General features: G+C 36.4%; 1 protein-coding gene across 5 annotated transcripts in view; it reads left to right on the top strand.

Annotated features, from left to right (window-relative positions):
- Positions 1-22,599, top strand: part of COL16A1 (collagen type XVI alpha 1 chain) — a 240,454-nt gene that overhangs the window by 99,670 nt on the left and 118,185 nt on the right. For all 5 annotated transcript variants that reach the window (XM_053707234.1, XM_053707232.1, XM_053707233.1 and 2 more), the window contains exons 11-14: positions 12,528-12,554; positions 12,755-12,817; positions 22,039-22,080; positions 22,195-22,239. In XM_053707234.1, coding sequence (XP_053563209.1) covers positions 12,528-12,554; positions 12,755-12,817; positions 22,039-22,080; positions 22,195-22,239 — 177 coding nt within the window. The remainder of the gene's footprint in view (positions 1-12,527; positions 12,555-12,754; positions 12,818-22,038; positions 22,081-22,194; positions 22,240-22,599) is intronic.

The raw sequence follows: 22,599 nt of genomic DNA, 5'->3' as shown, positions 1-22,599 counted from the left end.
CAGAAAGGCTCTTAGAGACAAGGCAGGAAAGATGGAGGGTGCGTCTGGATTCCAGCGACAGCCAGTTTAGTTCTTTTAGCATGTCACAATGGTGGGTCCTGTAGTTATATTGTGGCACAAAGCGGCAGAACGAGTTATATAACGTATTTAGTTATTAAGGTGAGTTTGCGGAGCAGGTGCATATACTATGTCCCCATAATCCAAGATAGGCATCAGCATTTGCTGTACAATCTTTTCCTTTACTGTAGGGCTAAGGCAAGATTTGTTTCTGTACAGGGCACCTAGTTTTGGATAAAGTTTAGAGGCAATTTTTTCTATGTGGAGTCCAAGAAATCTCAGTAGACAAACATTGGAGGTACTTTGGGCCATACTGAAGAGCTCAGTGACTTTAAATTTGGCACTGTCATGGGATGCCAGCTTTGCCACAAGTCAGTTTGTAAACTTTCTGCCCTACTAGATCTGCCCTGGACAACTGCAAGAGCTATTACTGTAAAGTAGAAGCATGAAAGCATCTAGGAGCAACAGAAGCCTAGCCACAAAATGGTAGACCACACAAACTCACAGAGCAGGGGTGCTAGTGCTGAAGAGTGGGGCACTTTAAAATTGTCTATAATTTATTGCATCACTCACTTTAGAGTTTACAACTGCCTTTGGAAGCAACATCAGCACAAGTACTGTGTGTTGGCCACTTCAAAAAATGGGTTTCCATGTCAGAGTAGCTGTACACAAGCCTCACATTAACATGTGCAATGCCAAGCATTGGCTGGAGTGGCATAAAGCATGCCACCACTGGACTCTGAAGCAGTGGAGAGTATTCTTTGGAGTGATGAATCACACTTCACTACCTGGCAGTCTGATGAAAGTATCTGGGTGTGGGGATGCCACGAGAACTGTGTCTAATGGAATCCATAGTGCCTATGGTAAAGTTTGGAGGAGGAGGGATAACAGTCTATGGCTGCTTTTCAGGGCTTGGTCTAAGCCCCTTAATTCCAGTGAAGGGTCATCTTAATGCTAGGGGATAAAAAGATATTTGGGTTCTTCCAACATTGTAGCAACAGTTTGACAGAGGCCCTTTCCTGCGTACAAAGCGAGGTGCATGAAAATATAGTTTGATGAAAAAAGTGTTTAAAAACTTGAGTGGCCTACACAGAGTCCTGACCTCTACAGCACTGAACACATTTGGGATGAATTGGAACGCCGAAAGCATGCTAAGGCACTGTGGCTGAGCTCTGTAGCAACCCAAGGGTTGTAGGTTCGATCCCTGGTGAGGTCCAGTCAGCTTTTCATCCGAGGTCGATAAAATGAGCAGCGCCTTGAAACCCTTACAGGTGATTAGCCGAGCTTTACAAGTACCCAATACATACATACATCCAACATAAGTGATGATATCACAAATGCTATTTTAGCCAAACGGGCCCAAATTCACACAGACACACTCTAAAATCTTTTGGAAAGCTTTCACAAAAAAATGTCCCCTATCATAGCCGCAAAGAGGGAGTGGGGGGCAACTCCATATTAGTGTTCATTGTTTTGAAATGGGACTTCCAACAAGCTGATATAGGTGTGATGGTCAGGTGTCAACATAGTTTTGGCCACATAGGGTGAATATATATGGCAGAGGGGGATGGCAGAATGCTAATGAACGAACACACTCTGACCTAGGTACACTAAAGTCATAAATCAAGACTTAACAGCGTCCTGGGTTCCAATCAGTTTTAATTCACTGAAAAAACATATATATATATATAGCAGCATTGGTGTTTTATATTTTAAATATAAGTAAAGCATTACGACTAAATAATTCAGCATTGATGATGATGTCCTGGGGCGAGATTATATATGCGGTGCAGGCTTCAGCTGCTGAAACCCGCGTCGCCCGTAATTTCCCCTTGCACATCGGGGAATCACATATATGGCGCCGGCAGTTCATAAAGTGTTGTAAGTCGGATAAACTAGTGATGTCCAGAAATGTGCGTAAATAAAAATTTCTATTTATAGGTCAAAACCCCTATATCCGCCATCACCCCCATATCGGAACTAATAATAAATGTATTAATCCCTAAATCTGCCAACCCCAACATCGCAAACTACCTAATAAATGTATTAACCCCTAATCCGCCATTAGCCCACATCGCAATAAACTTAATAAATGTATTAACCCCTAATCTGCCATTAAGCCACATCGCAATAAACCTAATAAATATATTAACCCCTAATCTGCCATTAACCCACATCGCAATAAACCTAATAAAACTATTAACCCCTAATCCGCCATTAACCCTCAACGCAATAAAGCTAATAAAACTATAAACCTCTAATCCGCCAAACCCACGCAATGCAATAATCCTAATAAATCATTTAACCCCTAATCCGCCAAACCCTCACAACACAAATAACTAATTAAATTACTAAGCCCCCTAACACCCACTAAATTAACACCAATTACCGAAATTAAAAAATACTAAGTTACAATTAAAATAAAAAAGCTAACATTACGTAAAAATAAAAAATTAAATTAAATTAAATTAATATAAGATTACAAAAAATAAAAAGTCTAACATTACATAAAATAATAAACCAAATTATCAAAAATAAAAAAATTAAACCTAATCCCTATGAAAATAAAAAAGCCCCCCAAAATAAAAACACCCCCTAATCTAATACTAAACTACCAATAGCCCTTAAAAGGGCCTTTTGTAGGGCATTGCCCTAACTTAAACACCTCTTTTACCTTAAAAAAAAACTAAGTACCCCCCTCTAACAGTAAAACCCCCCACCCACCAAACCCCCCAAAATAAAAAAAACTAACACAAAAAAATCCTATACTACCCATTGCCCCTAAAGGGGCATTTGTGATGGGCATTGCTCTTAAAAGGGCATTCAGTTATGTTACTGCCCTTAAAAGGGCATTCAGCTCTTTTAAGAGTGCCCAATAAATCCCTAATCTAAAAAAAAAATAAAAAAAATAAAATAAAAAAAAAGCCTAAGTCTAACCCCCAAATAGGTACTCACCATTCCTGAAGTCCGGCGGAGAAGGTCCTGTTCCAGCTGGTGAAGTCTTCTTCCAAGCGGCCAACATCTTCTTCCAAGCGGGGACCTCTTCCTTTCTCATCCAGGACCAAGGAATTTAAATGACTTGGATCTCACAGACTTTTCCACTCAACTGAGTCCTCTGCTCTCTGACATTTCATCCCTCTTTTGTCCAAATCTCGTGACTCTACAGTATAATTCGGCACTAAAATCAACACTTGACAAAACTGCACCCTCCACTCTTTGACGTACATCAATCACTCAATGGCAACCGTGGCACACTAAATAGACCAGATATCTTCAGCGATGCTCACGGGCTGCTGAACGGCAGTGGAGGAAATCATGCACCTGTGCTGATTTCCAACATTATAAATTCACCCTTAAGTCCTACAACTCTGCGCTCAGCCTGGCCAAACAAGTCTATTTCTCCTCCCTTGTGTCATCTCACGCATCCAACCCCAGAAAACTTTTCTCAATCTTTAACTCCCTTCTACATCTGCCTGCCCCCCCCCCCCGCCCCACTACCAACCTCACTGCTCAAATTATTGCTGATCACTTCAAAAATAAAATTGACACCATTAGAAAAGAGATCTGCACCTACACCCTCAAACCCAGCAATCCTACCCACCCCTTCTAATAACAAAAACCTATGCTACTTCCCTCCTGTAACAGAGGAAGAAGTCTCTGCACTCCTATCCTTGGCTCATCTCACAACCTGCCCACTATTGCTTCACAAACTTATTCCCTCTCTCTCTGCTTCACTAACCCCTACCCTAACTCATCTCTTTAACCAAACTCTCACCGCTGGCACATTTCCTGACACATTCAAAACATGCGTCAATCATACCAATCCTAAAAAAGCCCTCGCTTGACCCCTGGATGCCTTCTAACTATTGACCGGTCTCCTTACTTCCCTTTGCTTCAAAATTATTGGAGATGACTAGTCTATAATCGGCTAACTCAATTTCTCACAACTAACTCCTTACTTGATCCACTACAATCTGGTTTCCGCCCTAAACACTCAACAGAAACCGCTCTTGCTAAAGTAACAAATGACCTGTTATCAGCAAAAAACAAAAGGCCATTACTCCTTACTAAATCAGCTTTTGACACAGTTGACCATCCTCTCCTCCTAAAAATACTACATTCATTTGGCATCCGAGACACAGCTCTCTCCTGGTTTGCATCATATCTTTCAAACCGCTCGTTTTCAGTTTCCTTTAACAACATATCTTGTGATCCTATGCCTCTCTCAGTTGGGGTACCGCAAGGCTCTGTCTTGGGCCCCTTGATTTTCTCTCTTTATACATTCTGCCTTGGAAAACTTATAGCCTCCTTTGGATTCCAGTACCACCTATATGCTGAGGATACCCAAATCTAGCTTTCCTCTCCTGATATCTCTCCCTCTTTACTCAACCAGATTTCTGACTGCCTCTCTGCAATTTTCTCTTGGATGTCTTCACACTACCTCCAACTCAATCTGTCCAAAACTGAACTGCTTCTTATCCCCCCCTCTTCGAGGACATCCAACACCTGACATTTCTCTGATGGTTGGAGACTCTATTCTCAACACCTCACCCCAGGTCCGCTGCCTTGGGGTCACACTAGACTCAGAACTCACATTCAACCCACACATACAAGTGCTTACCAAATCCTGCCGTTCACACCTACGCAATATTTCCAGAATTCGTCCCTTCCTTACTCAAAAAACTACAAAAATACTTATTCATTCCCTCATTTTGTCACGCATTGATTATTGCAATCTACTCCTAAATGGCCTACCAAAACACCGCCTCTCCTCCCTCTAATCTATTATGAATGATTCTGCTAGACTCATCCACCTAAGTCGACGATCTACATCAGCTGCTCCGCTCTACCAGTCTCTACACTGGCTCCCCATACACTCCAGAATACAATTTAAAGTATTAGCCCTAACCTACAAAGCACTCAACAGTCTAACTCCCAACTATATTTCCTCTCTCATCGTGAAATATTCCCCATCCCATCCTCTTCGATTAACCTCTGACCTACGTCTCTACACTCCTGTTATCTCTACGTCCCACTCCCGCCTCCAAGACTTTGCACGTGCTGCTCATGCCCTCTGGAACTCTCTACCCCGCTCCATTAGACTGTCTCCAACCTTGTATAGCTTCAGACGATCCTTGAAAACTCACCTATTCAGAGAAGCTTACTATCTCTCCTCCATCCCGCATCCGAACCAAACTAATACATGTACATGAACTGCCTGAATCAATGCTGCAAATACAACTGATGTAACAAGCTAACCCAACCTTATGTCTCTGCACCCTAAACCTATAGACTGTGAGCTCTCCGGAGCAGGGCCCTTTTCCTCCTGTACTAGATTTGTTTCATTTTGTATTTTATCACAAATCTTTATCATTGTATACCCCTATCACTGTACCCAGCGCTACGGAATTTGGCGGCGCTATACAAATAAATGATAATAATAATAAAGCCGGCACGGAGCAGAGATGAGCATGGAGCAGGACCGGTGACCGTGGAGCCATGGAGCGTGGAGGATCCTCTTTGTACGATCACCGCCATACACTGACTAGTGAATTCAAGGTAAACAATTAAATATGGCGTCCCTTGCATTCTATTGGCTGATTTGATTCTTCAAATTCAAATCAACCAATAGGATGAGAGGGTGTGATTAGGAGTGCCTAGAAAAAGGCTATGGCTAGGTACCCCATTTTTAAAATCCTTTAGGCAGTTATATACCAAGCGCTGGGTTAACTATCAATTCAATAGGATGAGAGCTACTGAAATCCTATTGGCTGATTTGAACAGCCAATAGGATTTCAGTAGCTCTCATCCTATTGGCTGATTTGAATTTGAAGAATCAAATCAGCCAATAGGAATGCAAGGAACGCCATATTTAAAAGTGTACCTTGAATTTAATATTCAGTGTACGGCGGCGATCGTACGAAGAGGATCCTCTATGCTCCATGGCTCCACGATCACCGGTCCTGCTCCGCGCTCGCTGGTCCTGCTCAGCGCTCATCTCCGCTCCACGTCAACTTGGTCCTGGATGAAGAAGGAAGAGGTCCCCGCTTGGAAGAAGATGTTGGCCGCTTGGAAGAAGACTTAACCGCCTGGAAAGGACCTTTGCCGCCAGACTTCAGGAACAGTGAGTACCTATTTGGGGGGTTAGACTTAGGCTTTTTTTTTGGGGGGGGTTGGTTTTTTTTAGATTAGGGATTTATTGGGCACGCTTAAAAGAGCTCCTTACAGGATTTACGGTGCTCACATTTTCAGCCTAAGGCTTGCTGCGTCTGCCTTTGTGTGGCGAGGTGAAAATGGAGTAAAATTTCTAAATTTTCGCTGCGTAAGTCCTTGTGCTGAATATGTGACACCGATTTGCGACGCGGTTCTATGTTAGCTTATGGGAGTAAAAATTGCGGGTGATGGGTGAAATATACGCACCGCATTTATATGTGGCACCGTATATGTGATACCAAAACCGCATAAAAAAATATGTCCCTGGCTTTTGCGGGCGACACCGCATATGTAATCTTGCCCCTGGTGTCTTTAAATGCAAGTTTTTTGCTTAATCATTAATATCCATGCATGATGTGTGCAATGAAATGCAATTTCAAATAATTTTGATAAATATTATAATTAACATAATAAAAGCTCAATACACTTAATTACAATAATAAATGTTTATTTAAATAACTATTTACATGTTGCAAGTTTTAAAAGTGTCTAAAGCTATATTTGTTACATTTAAATTAAACTAAAAAACAATGGGGGGAAAAAGTTGCTGGAAAAAAATATTTCTTATTGATTGGAATACCAGCACCCAATTGTCCCATTATGGTGACATTTTAATAACATTTGGAAAAGAATAAGATTATTTGCGTTTTAAATAATTTGGAATTAGAAAATCTCCCAAAAGCCTTTCAATGCACTTTGCAAAAGAATTTCACTTAATTGTTATGAGGACCAGTGTGAGACGTATGAGGTTTCCTCACAGGATTCACTAATCTCACTGAGGCCGATAATCTAAATCTCTCTGCCCTAGTGAGATGATCTAAGATATCCCTCGAATAATTTTAGAAAGGCAAAGTTAAAGTGATGGTAAACCCAAGCGTATAACAAACGCTAGGATTTACCATTGCTAAAAATAAACATGAGTTTCTCTCATAATTTTGTAAAAAACAGCGTTACACTCACCCTAGCTGTTAGGAAAGTATATTGCTAACAGACTGCCTCCGGCCACCCACCGCACAGCGCTTTCTTCAATGAGGTGACGTTTCCAACTTTAGACCAATAGCCGTGCGTGTCAGCTGACATCCTAGCATGGCTAGAGGTCTAAACAGCACCTCATTGGAGAAGAGCACTGTGCCGTGGCCAGCTGGAGGCGCTCTGTTAGCAATATGCTTTCCTAACAGCTAAGGTGAGTGTAACGCTGTTTTTTTTACAAAACGATGAGAGAAACTCATATTTATTTATAGTAATGGTAATCCTAGCATTTTGTAATGAGCTTGGATTTACAATCACTTTAAGCTTGAGAACGGTTTATCTTGTTATGCAGGGTATAGTGCTAAAAAAATGATTTTGAGTAATTTCTTTCCACGCTAGCAAGTTTTTGATCATTGGGCCGTAAGACGTGTTTCATGGGCGCATCATAGCATTTTCACATCGATTAAAATATCTTCAGGTCAGGAATTTTATAACAACGCCAAATGTTTTTGTTTTCACTTGTATTTTCCCTTAAAGGGACATGCCACCCACATTTTTTCTTTTATGATTTAGAAAGAGAATGCAATTTTAAACATTTTTCTAATTTTCTTATATTTTCTAATTAGTTTTATTCTCTTGATAGTCTTTGATGAAAAGCATATCTAGATATGCTCACTAGCTGCTGAATGGTTGAATCACATAAAAAGCCTTGTGTGATTGGCTCACCATGTGCATTGCTTTTTCTTCAACTAAGGATATCTAGAAAATGAAGCAAAATAAATAATGGAAGTAAATTGTAATGTTGTTTAAATTTCTATTCTCTATCTGAATCATGAAAGAAAGATTTTGGGTTTAGTGGCCCTTTAATAGTAATTATACCACTCCCACATGGTATGTAAATCAACCCAGAGTACAACAAACGGGAACGCTAATTTAACTCTTTAAGCACACAGCATTCCATACCTGTCAGCTGAGTAGTTAATAGCTGTATGTTTCCAGTATGAACAATCCCACTATATCACATTTATAGAAGTATGTAAGGTGTTAATAACAACTATGAGTTAAAGTGGAAAGAATGTAAGAACTAAACCAGCTGTGATTTTGTCCCAGGTGTTACATACCTACAGGGAAGAGTCTGGGATAGTATCCTACTTAAGATTTACAAGAAGCGCTTGTCAGGTGCTTTGTCTGTTTTCTCTTCCTGAGGTCATTTATTGGTTATTAAAATAGCTGGGGCTGTGCGTGCTAAAAATAATCAAGGAGCCTCAAGAGGAAGAGTTTAATGTTAATTTCTAGCAGAATTAAATCACTAATCTGGTGTAGCCAAAGTTGTAAAGTTATTAGGAGTTCAATAAAAGGATAGTAAACACCAAAAATGTTATTGTTTAAAAAGATAGATAATCCCTTTATTACCCGTTGCCCAGTTTTGCATAACCAACATTGTTATAGAAACCACACTTTTTACCTTTGTAATTACCTTGTATCTAAGCTTCTGCAGACTGCCTCCTTATCTCAGATCTTTTGACAAACTTGCATTTCAGGTAATTAGTGCGGACTCTTAAATAACTCCACGTGTGTGAGCACAATGTTATTTATATGAAACACACAAACTAACGCCCTCTAGCGGTGAAAAAATGTCAAATGCATTAAGATAAGAGGCGGCCTTTAAGGACTTATAAATTAGCATATGAGTCCACCAAGATTTAGCTTTCAACTAAGAATACCAAGAAGAGAACAAAGTAAAATAGAAAGTTGTTTAAAATAACATGCCCTATCCTATCTGAATCATGAAAGTTTAATTTGGATTTTACTATCCCTTTAATAATTTATCATTTTTAATATGTTTAATAGTTATTCAAGTCTGGGCTTGGTACATTCATACATACAATATATAGGAATGCTTTCACATTTTTTAATGGTTGTTTCATATATAAGGCTACAAGTATCTCACCTCTCCCAACCCAAAAAAAAGCTGCATGTGAGAAGGTGGGACATACTTAGGTCATATGGCTATAGGACATATCTAGGGCATAGAGATTGTTTAGCAATTGCATGCTCTGTCTGAAGAAAAGTTTGGCGTTTTATGCCCCTTTAAGTATACCTATTTGTGTGGTAGTAGCGTGTGTGTTTCTTTTTAATCTAGTGTTATACACCTACATGAGACAGGTGTATGGTTTTAGCACTATTTAGATCCAGTGTGTTAGCAATTTAAACTCTATTCCTTTTGTATTACATTTTCACCATATTACTGCTTAATTAATTAATTGATTATGTAAAATAAAAAAAAATACATTGATTCTTTATCATGCCAGTCTTCAAATTTCTAAAATGAATTAGCCAAACTAAGAGCTGGGCATTTGCCTTTGTACATGTGTGAAGGATACAGAAGTCTCGTTTTTTTTACAGATTAGAGCGTTAAATCAATACGTTGGAGCAGTAGTCTACAACAGTTCCTGATCAGTGTAAATCATTTTAAACCATAAAATGCTGAGTGTTCATACATTTTACAGTTGCCTTAATGAAAAACAGAAGATTGATGATGTGTCAACACGATATCAAATAGTCATATGTCTACTTCAAAATATATGTTTTAATCTTAATTTTGTACACATATACATTGCTTTTAAGGGACACATCTCTTAAAAAGCCTCTTAAAGGGATATGAAACCCAAACATTTTCTTCTGTGATTCAGGCAGAGCAAACAATTTTAAAAAAGTTCCCAATTTACTTCTATTATCAAATTTACTTTGTTCCCATAATATTCTGTTTGGAAATAATGCTGCCATCAAGTATTCTTGCAAATAGATAACATTCTTGCAAAATTGCTGCCATACAGTAGTCCAGAAATAAGCCGGATCCTAAGCATACGTCCCTGCCTTATACCAAGAGAACGAAGAAAACTAATTAATAGAAGTAAAATAGAACGTTGTTTAAAATGATATGCTCTATCTGAATCATCAAAGAAAAAAATGGGTTTCATATCCCTTTAAATATTGTTTATTGTACAATATAAAACAAGATCCTGCACATATTAATCACTGTGCAGCATGGAAGATGCACTCCAGCCTCACTGAGGGGGAAATACATGAAAAGCAGTCAAAATAAATGAAAGTGCAGGTTTAATTAATTATGCATAATTAAGAATTTGACATGAAATGATATTTTGAAATTAATTAACTCATTTTGCCTTGTGATCAAAATCAAGTTAAATAGGGCTACAGACTATTTACTGTACCTCAAAGCTGATAATGTACAGTTAAGTTCATATAAATAGTTTACTTATGAAGCATAAACTCACAAAAATCTCCCATACGTATAACATTAATAATTAGATGGCTCTTTCAACTCCCAAATAAGTTATTTGCTGACCAATATAATTAGGTCTAAATTACACACATGAACTCTTTTACACACATGCACAGCTATCAACCACCTTTTAAATATAAGTCAGCTATCTACATCCCGAGAATAATTACATCCCAAATAGGCTACTAAACTGTTCTATACTACTCAAACTAGCCCCAGCTTAAAAAGTAAAAACTTAATCAGAGAGGTTAGTTCAGATGAAGGGCCACAAAACTAATATGGGGAATAGAGGATTTAAACTATGAGGCAGGTTAGACAAACTGGATCTGCTCACTCTACAAAAAAAAGGCACTTGAGAGGTGGTTTGATTACTTTATACAAATTATATCAGGGTGGCCTATATACAGAGTTAGCAGAAGCACTGTTTAATCAAAGGCAATTGTTTGTGAAAAGAGATCACACTTCAAAAGCTAGAGGAAAGGAGATTTAAAGGGACACTGAACCCAATTTTTTTCTTTTGTTATTCAGATAGAGCATGCAATTTTAAGCAACTTTCTAATTTACTCCTATTACTCCTATTATCAAATTTTCTTCATTCTCTTGGTATGTTTATTTGAAAAGCAAGAATGTAAGTTTAGATGCCGGTCTATTTTTGGTGAACAACCTGGGTTGTCCTTGCCTGATTGGACAGCACCAATTATCCATTGTTCTAAACCAAAAATTTGCTGGCTCCTTAGCTTAGATGCCTGCTTTTTCAAATAAAGATAGCAGAGAACGAAGAAAAATTGACAATAGAAGTAAATTAGAAACGTTGCTTAAAATTGCATGCTCTATCTGAATCATGAAAAAAAAATAGGGTTCAATATCCTTTAAAAGCAATCAAATTGTGGAACTCGTTGCCTAATTAGGCAGTAAATGCCAATAACTTAGATAAATTTAAAAATGGCTTGGATACATTTCTGGCTAAAACAGAATTCAGGGATATCATTACTTGTGTTAAATGGGTCATCTTTCTAATTGTATTAATTTAAAGGGACACTGAAACCTAATTTTTTCTTTCGTAATTCAGATAGAGCATGACATTTTAAGCATGCACAGCCTATCAAACCGACCTTTTAAATATAAGTTCAGCTACTCTAACATCCCGAAATAATTACACCCAACATAGGCTACTACACTGTTCTATACATATCAAACTAGTCCCAGCTTAAAAAATAAAAACTTAATCAGAGAGGTTAGTTCAGATGAAGGCCACAAAACTACTATGGGGAATAGAGGATTTAACTATGAGGCAGGGTTAGACAAACTGGATCTGCTCACTCTACAAAAAAAGACACTTGAGAGGTGGTTTGATTAATGTTAGAATGTTATGTATACATTCGAAATTCGATTTTGATACGAGACGAATGTGTTAAAATTTGTGCCGTTTTTTCGAATGTTGCGAAACATTCGCCATCCCTACTGATAAGAAGGAAAAATTATGTGAAACATATATGTTTGATGATCTTGGTGAGCATTTGAAGCACTGTACTGCTTCTTATTGATGGTCAAAGTTTGCTAGCAATCTTTATCACATGCAAATACAATATGTGATTGCATGAATTTCCTGGTACCTTATACCTCAGGTTGCTCAGAAGGCTAATCCAGTGTAAAAAGTGTGGTAGAGTCAGTGGTGACTCTTTGTACCGATTCACAACAATAATGTAGTGAATCACACCAATGATGGTTTTAAAAAAAACTCTAGTCTTACCCCTAAGGGCTATTTGAAGGAAAATAATCTCCCTTATGCGTTGAAGCTAGAAAGAAAGTATGGTTTACAATATCTAAGAGTATTTTTACCAAATGATTATGTTCAAAATAGCATATGTTATTATTTACATTATTAAAGGAATTTAGATATTGTCTATGTATTAATAACATGCTTTGGCTTTACTTAAAATGTTTAGAAAACGGTAAATAATTTCTCAATGTCTCTACACAGGTCACAGTGGGACAACCAGGCCCTAGGGTAAGTGTTTCTGTCCATGTGTCCATGTCTGTACCAAGCTTTAGAAGGTAATATATGTGCATTATATAATAATAACTTCAGTGCATGGCAAGGTGTGAGCATCTTTTTATGTTTACATGCCTGTATATACGGCACTACTCTATTATTGTCCTATATACTGTTTGTTAGGCTAAATTGTCAATCAAATTTGTATGTTTTAGGGTTTTAAGGGTGAGAGAGGACAGTCTGGCAGTCAAGGTCCAAAAGGGGAGAGAGGAGAGCGAGTGAGTATATCAGCGAATACTGTGCATATAGAAATTTGTATTGTGCTGAATATAATGCTTTGGGTCACATACACCTCATATTATGTCTAATTACCATACAGACTTTATAATATATATTATTCTTACAGACACTGTGTTTTTAATAATAATTATAGAACTCTGTGTCATATTAGTATATATACTGTATACTGTATTCTATTATAACAACATACACAAAGTGGTTATATACACTTTATAATGTTCTTACTACTTTGTACACTGTTTGAAAATGTCATGGTACAAAATCACAATACAAAAAGCCATTGAAAAATAAATGTGCTAAACAAAAAAAATGACAATAAAATAAACACACGACTAGATTACAAGTGGGGTGCTAACGTTATTACACGCGATATTGAAATTTCGCACCTGCGTTAACCTATGCTCAAATTACAAGTTAAAAATAAACTATTATTTTGCATCATCAGGTTAGTGTGACTGAAGATATAAGGGTTAAAAGATATATGGTATATGACAGGTATTTGAATGTAAAGGGCTATACTATTACATACATATACAAAGTGATTATATACTTTGGATCACTTAGCATTCAAATACCTGAAAACAAGAAAAATCATTTTTAGTATGTATATATATATATATATATATATATATATATATATATATCATACCAGAAAACACCTGCACTCACCAACAACCACAACCACTCTGTGCACGGCCAGTGTAAATCCAGAACGTACTCAGCGCTGTAGGACAGGATCCAGTGTCAATCCTACTGCTCCCCAGCACTGACGGCCAGCACCAGAGATTATCAAATTCACCATTATTGTAAATAAACATAACATTTCGGCCCCTCTTAGAGGCCTTGGTCACATGAGAACAAATCACACAAGACAAGCATCATGCGCTGAGTATGTTCTATATATATATATATATATTATATATATAGAGAGGAGAGAGAGAGAGAGAGAGAGAGATAAACACAGTGAGGTTACTGGGACGTTAAATTGCTCATTTGTCTCACCTATGTAGACGCTGCAGTAAATACTTGCAGTTTTTAGCCGGCACAATGGAGAGTGTGTGTGTGTGGAAGAGATAGGATAGGAGCGTGTCTACTCCGCAGGCTCATAATATCACAATTTAGCCAAAAGTTAAAATGCACCATACCAATAACGATCCATACGAAGAAGTAAAATCCAAATTATTTTACTGTTGTTTGATAAAACCCAAAACGATATTCAGCACACATAAAATCAAACAAAAGGTGTGTTCATGGTGTCATCTGCAAAAGTGTTTCGTGCGCATGCACTGCCTACCTGTTGACCAAATCACACCTCTTTTTATTTTGAACATTTAAAAGGTACAATGCTTGTTTGATTATATTTCAAAAGTTTGCTCATACAGGATTTTCGGCAATCTGATATTCTGTTTCTTATAAATAATGAGAGATTGCCACATATGCTACTACATTTGAGATCTATAAAGGATTTGTATCTCAGCTTATATGCCCATTAATATATATTGACATTGTATATGATATTTGGAGAAAACATAATAATACTCCTACTGTACATAATAAATCATCTTGATACTCAATCTACTTTTAAATATCTATATCGATGTAATGTTTATTTACTTGGTCAGCAAGTATTAATCCCATTTGTCAAGTTCACATGTTAAATTTTATTGAGGAATAACTTTTAACATTTGAGATTATTTTTTTAATTTTGTCAAAAAATCATTGATTGACTAGACTCAGACTTTCTCAAATAATTGCTCTATCTGAAATTCCTCAACACAATTTAACAATTTGTTTCTAATTCGAACAATGTTACACAATACATATGATAATACATATGATGGGATTAATACATTCTGACTAAACATTACATCGATATAGATATTTAAAAAGTAGGTGATTATCAAGATGATTTATCATGTACAGTAAGAGTATTATTCAGTTTTCCTCCAATATCATATACAATGTCAATTTATATTAATGGCATATAAGCTGAGATACAAATCCTTTATAGATCTTGAATGTAGTAGCATATGTGGCAATCTCTTATTATTTATAAGAAACATACATTTTTGTTAGAATATCAGATTGCTAAAAATCACATATGAGCAAACTTGAAATATAATCAAAACAAGTATTGTACATTTAAATGTTCGAAATAACTAGAGATGTGATTTTGTTTGATTTTATGTGTGCTGAATATCGCTTTGGTTTTATCAAGGCAACAATAAAGAATTTGAATTTTATTTCTTCGTATGGTTCGTTATTGGTATGTTGCGCTTTAACTTATGGCTCTAAAATATATGTATAGATATATATTTACCAAAAAAATACAATCAGATATAAATAGAAATATATATTTAAAAATATTATAGAACATTATCTTCTATGTGGAAGAACATTTGGAATGTAAAATATTAATAACCTACCTTTGTTGTTATTGCTGTAGGTTTAACTCCTGTTGGGTTAGTGAGCGAGAGATAAGTGTTAGCTTTTTTAAGTTTGCTCTCTTCATTGAAATCTAAGGGGAGAAGCTAGCGTAGTCGCGATAGCCGAAGTCCTGAAGTTAGCGCACATTGGCTTTCACTTACACAAAAAAGTTAATTTCAACTTGTAAAACAGGAGCTTAACCCACACGCATTAAGTTTACCTTCTAGCGGTGTTAGCACACTAAATAGCGCACCACTTGTAATCTGGCCCACAATGTTTTAAAAACAAAAATAATATATTTATAGTAATATTTAGAATATTTTGGGAACATTATATATATATATATATATATATATATATATACTATATATACTACATGCTGTGTTTATTATTATTATTATTATCGGTTATTTGTAGAGCGCCAACAGATTCCGCAAGCACTTATCTATTATGTCTTGCACTCATAAACATATACTATTTACAATGTGTTTTATACCTTTCATTTTTTACGGCATAATGTCACTTATCATATACAGTACAATATATAGTAAGAACATTATGAAATAAGCCAAACTTTCTTACTGATGTATTCCTTTTATTATTTTTTTAATTATACACCTATCATACTAGGCCTTTTTTATAAACTACAACTGCATCTACTACCATAGCTATACATATAATCTGTACATACACTCTGCATACCTCCCATATCTCTTATGTTTATTGCACAGTATACTTCAAAATCATATAAACTGCAGATTGTGCTGTATTATCATATGAATTGCACAACTAATCTGACTTTTATGCTATGTTTCATACTCTCCTTTTGCTGAATATTACACTTCAGAATCAAATGCACTGCACAAATTTGGCTTATTACCCTCTAAATACTGACTGTATAACCACTGCTTAATCTACCTTATAATAAAATTCTGATCAATATGAGTGGACATATGTATTCCATACTGTACTTTAGTACCATATAGACTGCATACTTAAATGCCATCATTCTATTATATACATTACCCATCTTGCCTTATGCACACAATCCTGTATTAATCACATGCATGGTATAATGTGCCATATTGTCACTCAAACAACATACGCTCCCATATCATAAAATGCAGTCCGATGAGGGGTGGCAAACCTAATGCACTGATAACTAATTTGCTTGTACCTTATGGCCCCCATTTAAGAAGATCCATGTGGACAAGGTTCTCTTCAGTATAACCTGTCTGCACGCATTTTGGGCCTCTGTATCGGCATCCACTGAGATTACACACACAATCACTTATGCAACCCCGCCCCCGGCTCGCACACAACCAATTGCATGTTAGCAGGGCTTGTCGATCATCCTGAATAAACAAGTCCGGACTGTCTGACATTCACAACCTCAGAGGTCGCAGACATGTTTTGACATGTCAAAAAGGAATATAATGGTGACTGGAGAACATAATCATAAACATATAAAGAAATACTTGCAATCAGCCATTTCCCAATTTGTATAAAGAAAAAAAACTACAATGATGTAGGTCAAAAAAGATGCCTTATTGGCCATTTAGTAACAATGAACTCATCAAAGAAGCAAGACAATAAAAATAAGACAGCAGTATATTGCATAGAAATACACCTGTTGGGAGGTTGTTTTTTTTAGTTTTTTTTTTTTTTTTTAAGTAAAGTAAGTCAAACAAAACCAAAAACAGAGGCAAACATAAAAAAGGGGACGAGACAAGCTTTAGTTGTTGATGTATATCATGGATTTAATATAGAAAAAATAACTATAATGTCCTTAATATTCCCCTTATGTTTTTTGCATGATATTGTGGGCACTACTGACAATTTGGGCCACACTGTATCAAAAAAAAGTTATCGCTAATTCCACACCAGATAATGTGATACAGACATACAACATGTTGGTATCAATTTACGAGTTTTATATAGAGAATGTATGTATACAACACATATTTGTAAATCAGATGCATTTGACACCATAACAACATATACAAACTCCCATTTAACATGATGTGAATAGTTTAAATGAAGGAATACATACCACACCTTGGAAACTCAAAACTTCCATATCATATCTCAGCATCTGTGATAGCTTAGTTGTAATAGATTATCACAACATTGCAATTCCATCCAAGCTCTTTACACTGAGGACTTAACAAGCAAAAGTGAAATTAATTTAGCTCAAACCAGCTGTTAAAGAATGTGAAGGTTTCAATTTTAGCATAAGAAGAGCCAGATTACAAGTGGAGCACTAAATTATCGCGGGCCTGCAAGCGGTTTTGCTCGTTTGCGGACGTGCCATAAATAACCAGCCGATTAACAAGTGGCTGGTTATTACTATTGCAAGCTCGATATAACAATCTAGCACACCGAAAATTAACCAGAGATTAGATCTCTGGATTATTTTTCTAAAGTGCCCCCAAATGACCTCAAAATAGAGGGCACTATCATTTTTTAAAGTTGGTGGGAGTTGGGTGAAAAGTGCCTTTACCATTGCGGGTCTATGGGAAACTGTGTGTTCCCACAGTAAATATATATATGCTTATATACATATATTATGTGCTAATATGTGTTATATACACATACTAACACATAAATATATATGTATATAAATCTATACATATATATTTACACTTTGCTGCCATTACTGCACTACTACCCCCTGCGCTGCACGAGTTCTCATGTCGTGGTCTAATGGCATAAGGCTCCCATTTGACCCTATAAAAGTGCACTCTCGGCAGCGCAATGCTCGCATTCACGTTGCTTTCAACTCGTAATACCAGCACACATTAGCGTGCTGCTAGGTATTACTAAGTGGAGCGCTAGTATCGCTTTCAAGAGTAATCTGGCCAAAATATTATAAAACTGTCACCTTAATATTCTATCAACTCCAAGAAAATGTGTTTGCAACCCATCAATAATTTAATTGTGCACAATAAGCTGTTGAGATTGTAAAATTACAAGAGAAGACCCGAGGTCCACAGAAAACAAGAAAATCTAAGTACTAGAAAATGGCCAATAGGAAATCCCTCCTTTTTCATTGCTATATATGTCTCATGTTATTAAAAAGAAATGGATCCCTCCATGAGAGGACAGACATCTACATAGTTATACACAGAAAATAGGAACCAAAGAAGCAATTATAAAACAAATACATTGACAAAAGACAGAAAGCTGACACTGAGCTGAGTCCACATTGTTTACAAATTGCTCACAGACCAAACCAATACTTCAGTTCACTTGCGGACTGTCTGACAGCACTGTTCCTTAAAACATAAAATCTAAACCCACTATAAATCCCATGAACCCAAATTATCTCATCCAGGAAAATAAGAACAAACAGGACTATTTTAATGACAAGCTTTTACCTATCATGGCAGAGAGGATTGCAAAAATATTATGTGTGTGTTTTGTTTTTAGATTTAGCTCTATAGCTTTATTTTATCCATTTGGTTTTATATAAATATACTTTTACAGGGAACATCTTTCTACTCTACAAAGTTGTTCAGGTTGGTAGAAGCAGAGCAGCATCTTAATAGCACCCAGGATTACTTTGTTATAATTCAGTTGAACCTATATAGACAGATATTTCAGATTCAGTTAGCTGCCTAAAATAGCAACCACCTTACCACCAAAGTAAATTCTCTCAAACAAACAGCATCATTGCTGGGAATTAGGCTCTGATCTTCAGATCTTCACCTCCTTTGTTCCTCTGTAGTTGCAATGTTTATTTTTCTTGTTCTTCCTCAAATAAGTTTTTTTTTGTTTTGTTGTTAGACCCCAGTCTATATTTTAAGAATCACAGCCAACCTACCCCAACCTTGTCTCTCATTCTCTCATTCCTCAGTAAAATTTGTATCCTGATCTCTCTCAATATATTTCCCTTTGCTTCTTGAGTGCTTCAATTTAATTATCAGAGTTCAGCATATTGGGTCTGCTCAGTGAAATGTAAAGAGAAGCTAATATCTGTTAAGATTCTGATAATAAGAACCATGGTATAAAAACAAAAACAACAGTAGCAGCATTTACGTGATTAACATGATGTTAAAATAAATTATGTTACAAATAGTGTTCATTTCATTAATACAGCAGCTGCAAATCATATGCTAGTGAGCTTTAGTAATAAACATTATATTCTTTTCACTAAGACTAAAGGCCATGACTAGGAAATAGGTGTTTGCCACAAAGCTTCTGAACCATTATTTCTTATTATAACTATATTATTACATGCTGACTTCTTGATTTTACATTGTTCTATTCTGTTAGAAGCAGAGTGCTGTTTTAGATTACAAGAATTGTAGCAAATGAAATGAATGGCACATTATTATATGTATATTATGTGTTATTGAAGAGATAATTAGATCATTAAAATATAATTAAGCAGTTAAAGGGACATGAAACCCAAATATTTTTCTTTCATGATTTAGAAAGAGCATACAATTATAAACAACTTTCTAATTTACTTCTATTATCTATTTTGCTTCATTCTCTTGATATTCTTTGTTGAAAAGCATATCTAGATATGCTTAGTAGCTGCTGATTGGTAGCTGCACATAGATGCCTCCTGTGATTGGTTCACTGTGTGCGTTGCTATTTCTTCATTAAAGTATATCTAAAGAATGAAGCAAATTAGGTAATAGAAGTAAATTGGAATGTTGTTTAAAATTGTATTCTCTACCTTAATCATGAAAGAAAATGTTTGGGTATAGCGTCCCTTTAAGAGATACTTAACTCTAATATGAATCAGCAGTTTACATACCAGTATATCAGCATCACTAGTTGGCCAGTGGACCCCCTATTGTCTATTCAACATCTGACCTTAAAATGTTGGTTGTTCAGCAGGCAAAGCACATGAAGAACTTAGCCTTGAAGTCCAACTGGCGCAAACACTTATATGCATTTATAAAATGATAACAAATAGCAAGCACATACATTAGAAACAGATTCCAGTATTCATAGAAGTGTGAGAAAACACAATTTAGCAAAAAATATAAAGTGTGAGAAAGAGAAATGTTAATAAATTATAGTTTATCTAAACAGGCTTATATGTAAGAGTGGGTTATTTCCCCATTGAAGCTCTCTGTACTTTGAGATATTAATGGATTTTTGGATACCAAAGTATTAACTTCGCGACATCCTCATATTCATCTTTCTCTGCATAATTCTTATTAGAAACATATACAGCAGACGTCTATTGTGCAAGGCAAGAACTTCCCTAAAAGAGTGGATTAATAAAAGGAGCTTTACTTGCCTCATCTAGTATGGTCATTGCAGGATATTTAAAAATGCGGCAATGATACCATCTTCACAAAACATCTTGTCTGTACAAAAAAGTTTATCAAATTGATGACTTTCTCTTCAACATGAGTCTGGTTACTCAAAAAAGCAAGGGATTCAGTCAGTGGCAGTTCCATAAATTTTGAGAGGCAGAAACTTAACCTGCAAAGCTTCATGCAGGAATCAGGAAGCTGAGGAATAAATCATGGATGCCAGTGGGTGTAGTTGCTTGTGTTCTTTGTCAGGAAGGATGAACGTAGAGTCATGATGCTCATCGAGTAGAACTGGGTGGTCTAGGAGTGTCATAGATAGCTCAGGGACATGGCTACATGGAAATGGACAATGGAAGGGTGAGGCAGCTTCCTCTTCCTCTTTAGAACAACAAATACAACAGAAGGTAACCTTAAAGATTTGGGTGTTTCTGTACCCCTGGAAAAACTGTCACTGGATACAATTCCAAAGGAGCACCTTGCTGGGGAACTTTGAATGTTTTAACTCTGAGTTAGGTGAAATAGCTCTCTGGAATTCCAGTGACTTTCTCCAGACCCATGAGGGTAGTAGCAACAGAGTGTGTTTAAGTGTTTCTCATTAAGATGGAAAAATGTCTTGAATCGATACAAAGATGTCCCAGAGGCTATATTTACAGTAAAAACACAGGAAATGTAAAGGCAATAAAACGTATGGACATTTTGAACTTAACTTAAATTAAACTGGTGTGTGTAGTATTTGTATGGTGTATAGTGTTTGTTTAGTGTGTGCATAGTGTTAGTGTAGTTTGTGTTGTGTGTGTGCAATATTGTAGTGTGTTCATTGTAAAATTGTGTTGGGTGACTTACTCCACATTAATAGTAATTTGATTTGCTTATTCATTCATTATTAACTCATGCACTGCAAACCTTAGGTTCCTTCACACACCTCACTTTACAGCGCTTCGCTAATACAGTGCTTTGTGGAGCTGAAGTTCAACCTCCAAGGATTTTGAAACAGTGCTGTAATCTTTGTGAGAGTGCGAGAAAAGTGACTGGCACCATTTTGTTATGCTTAGTTTACTCTGTTTACAGCGTTACAGTGCAATCGGTATCTCAGTGCTATAGTCTGGCAAATTGTACTACAGTAATTGTCACTATGTTACAGGTACAGTATTTATTGAATACTGTGCTGTGCTAGTGTTAAACTAAACGTTGCACTATTGTACCCCTAATATATGTTAGTTCAAACATGTTTTCAAGTCGATAAACACACTGGCAAGTGAAAAGAAAGCTAAAACTGCCTTGTTTCACTTTAAGGCGGTTTTCACTTTACAGCGGGGCTCCGGTCCCTAACCCGCTGTATACCTGTATATACATCTGTCTAATTGATAAATACTGAAACCTGTGCTTCATCCACACACATATTTCATAAATGTGTATTATTCTTTTTCTTTTATAGATCTGCTTTTTTTCACCCCTCTCCATTTTCTTACATCATTTTTCTCTCTTTATAGGGGGCAGATTGCATAAGAACATCGGCACAAGGACCCTTGCAGGTGAGTGTTCTACACACTATATTACCACTATTGAAATATACACATAAACATTTAAGAACTGTGCAGAGATGTCTGACTTGTAACCACTGAACTATTATTTATTTTATGTTACAGTGTGCTGAGGGAGTAAAAGGGGAGAAAGGAGAACGAGGACAAGAGGTAAGTTCAGGAACGAGGCTGAATACTTTGCTTCACAGCAACACTAGAAACATTATGGTTGAAAGTAACAGTAGATCCCCATGTTTTTTGCAAGTGTTACATTGTTCCACTGCATACAAACTTTACAATCATTGATCCACACTTCTTTATTTTCACTAGAGAGGCTTGGCTACTTAATCCAATAAAAAGCAATACAAAGTGTAGTGCATCTTTCTGACTGGACAAATTGAAACTTTTATATTTTATGACATTGATGGAGGATATAGATAATAACTACGTATGTTGTAATATAATTGTTTTTCTAAATTTTAGAGTTTTGAGTGCAGTTTTTTTAATGTTTATAATGTGCTCTTTGAAATG

This window comes from Bombina bombina, chromosome 3 (assembly GCF_027579735.1).
Source record: "Bombina bombina isolate aBomBom1 chromosome 3, aBomBom1.pri, whole genome shotgun sequence".
NCBI classification, from domain to species: Eukaryota; Metazoa; Chordata; class Amphibia; order Anura; family Bombinatoridae; genus Bombina; species Bombina bombina.
The sequence above is the reverse complement of the archived record's forward strand: the minus strand, read 5'-3'. Positions and strand labels throughout refer to the sequence as shown.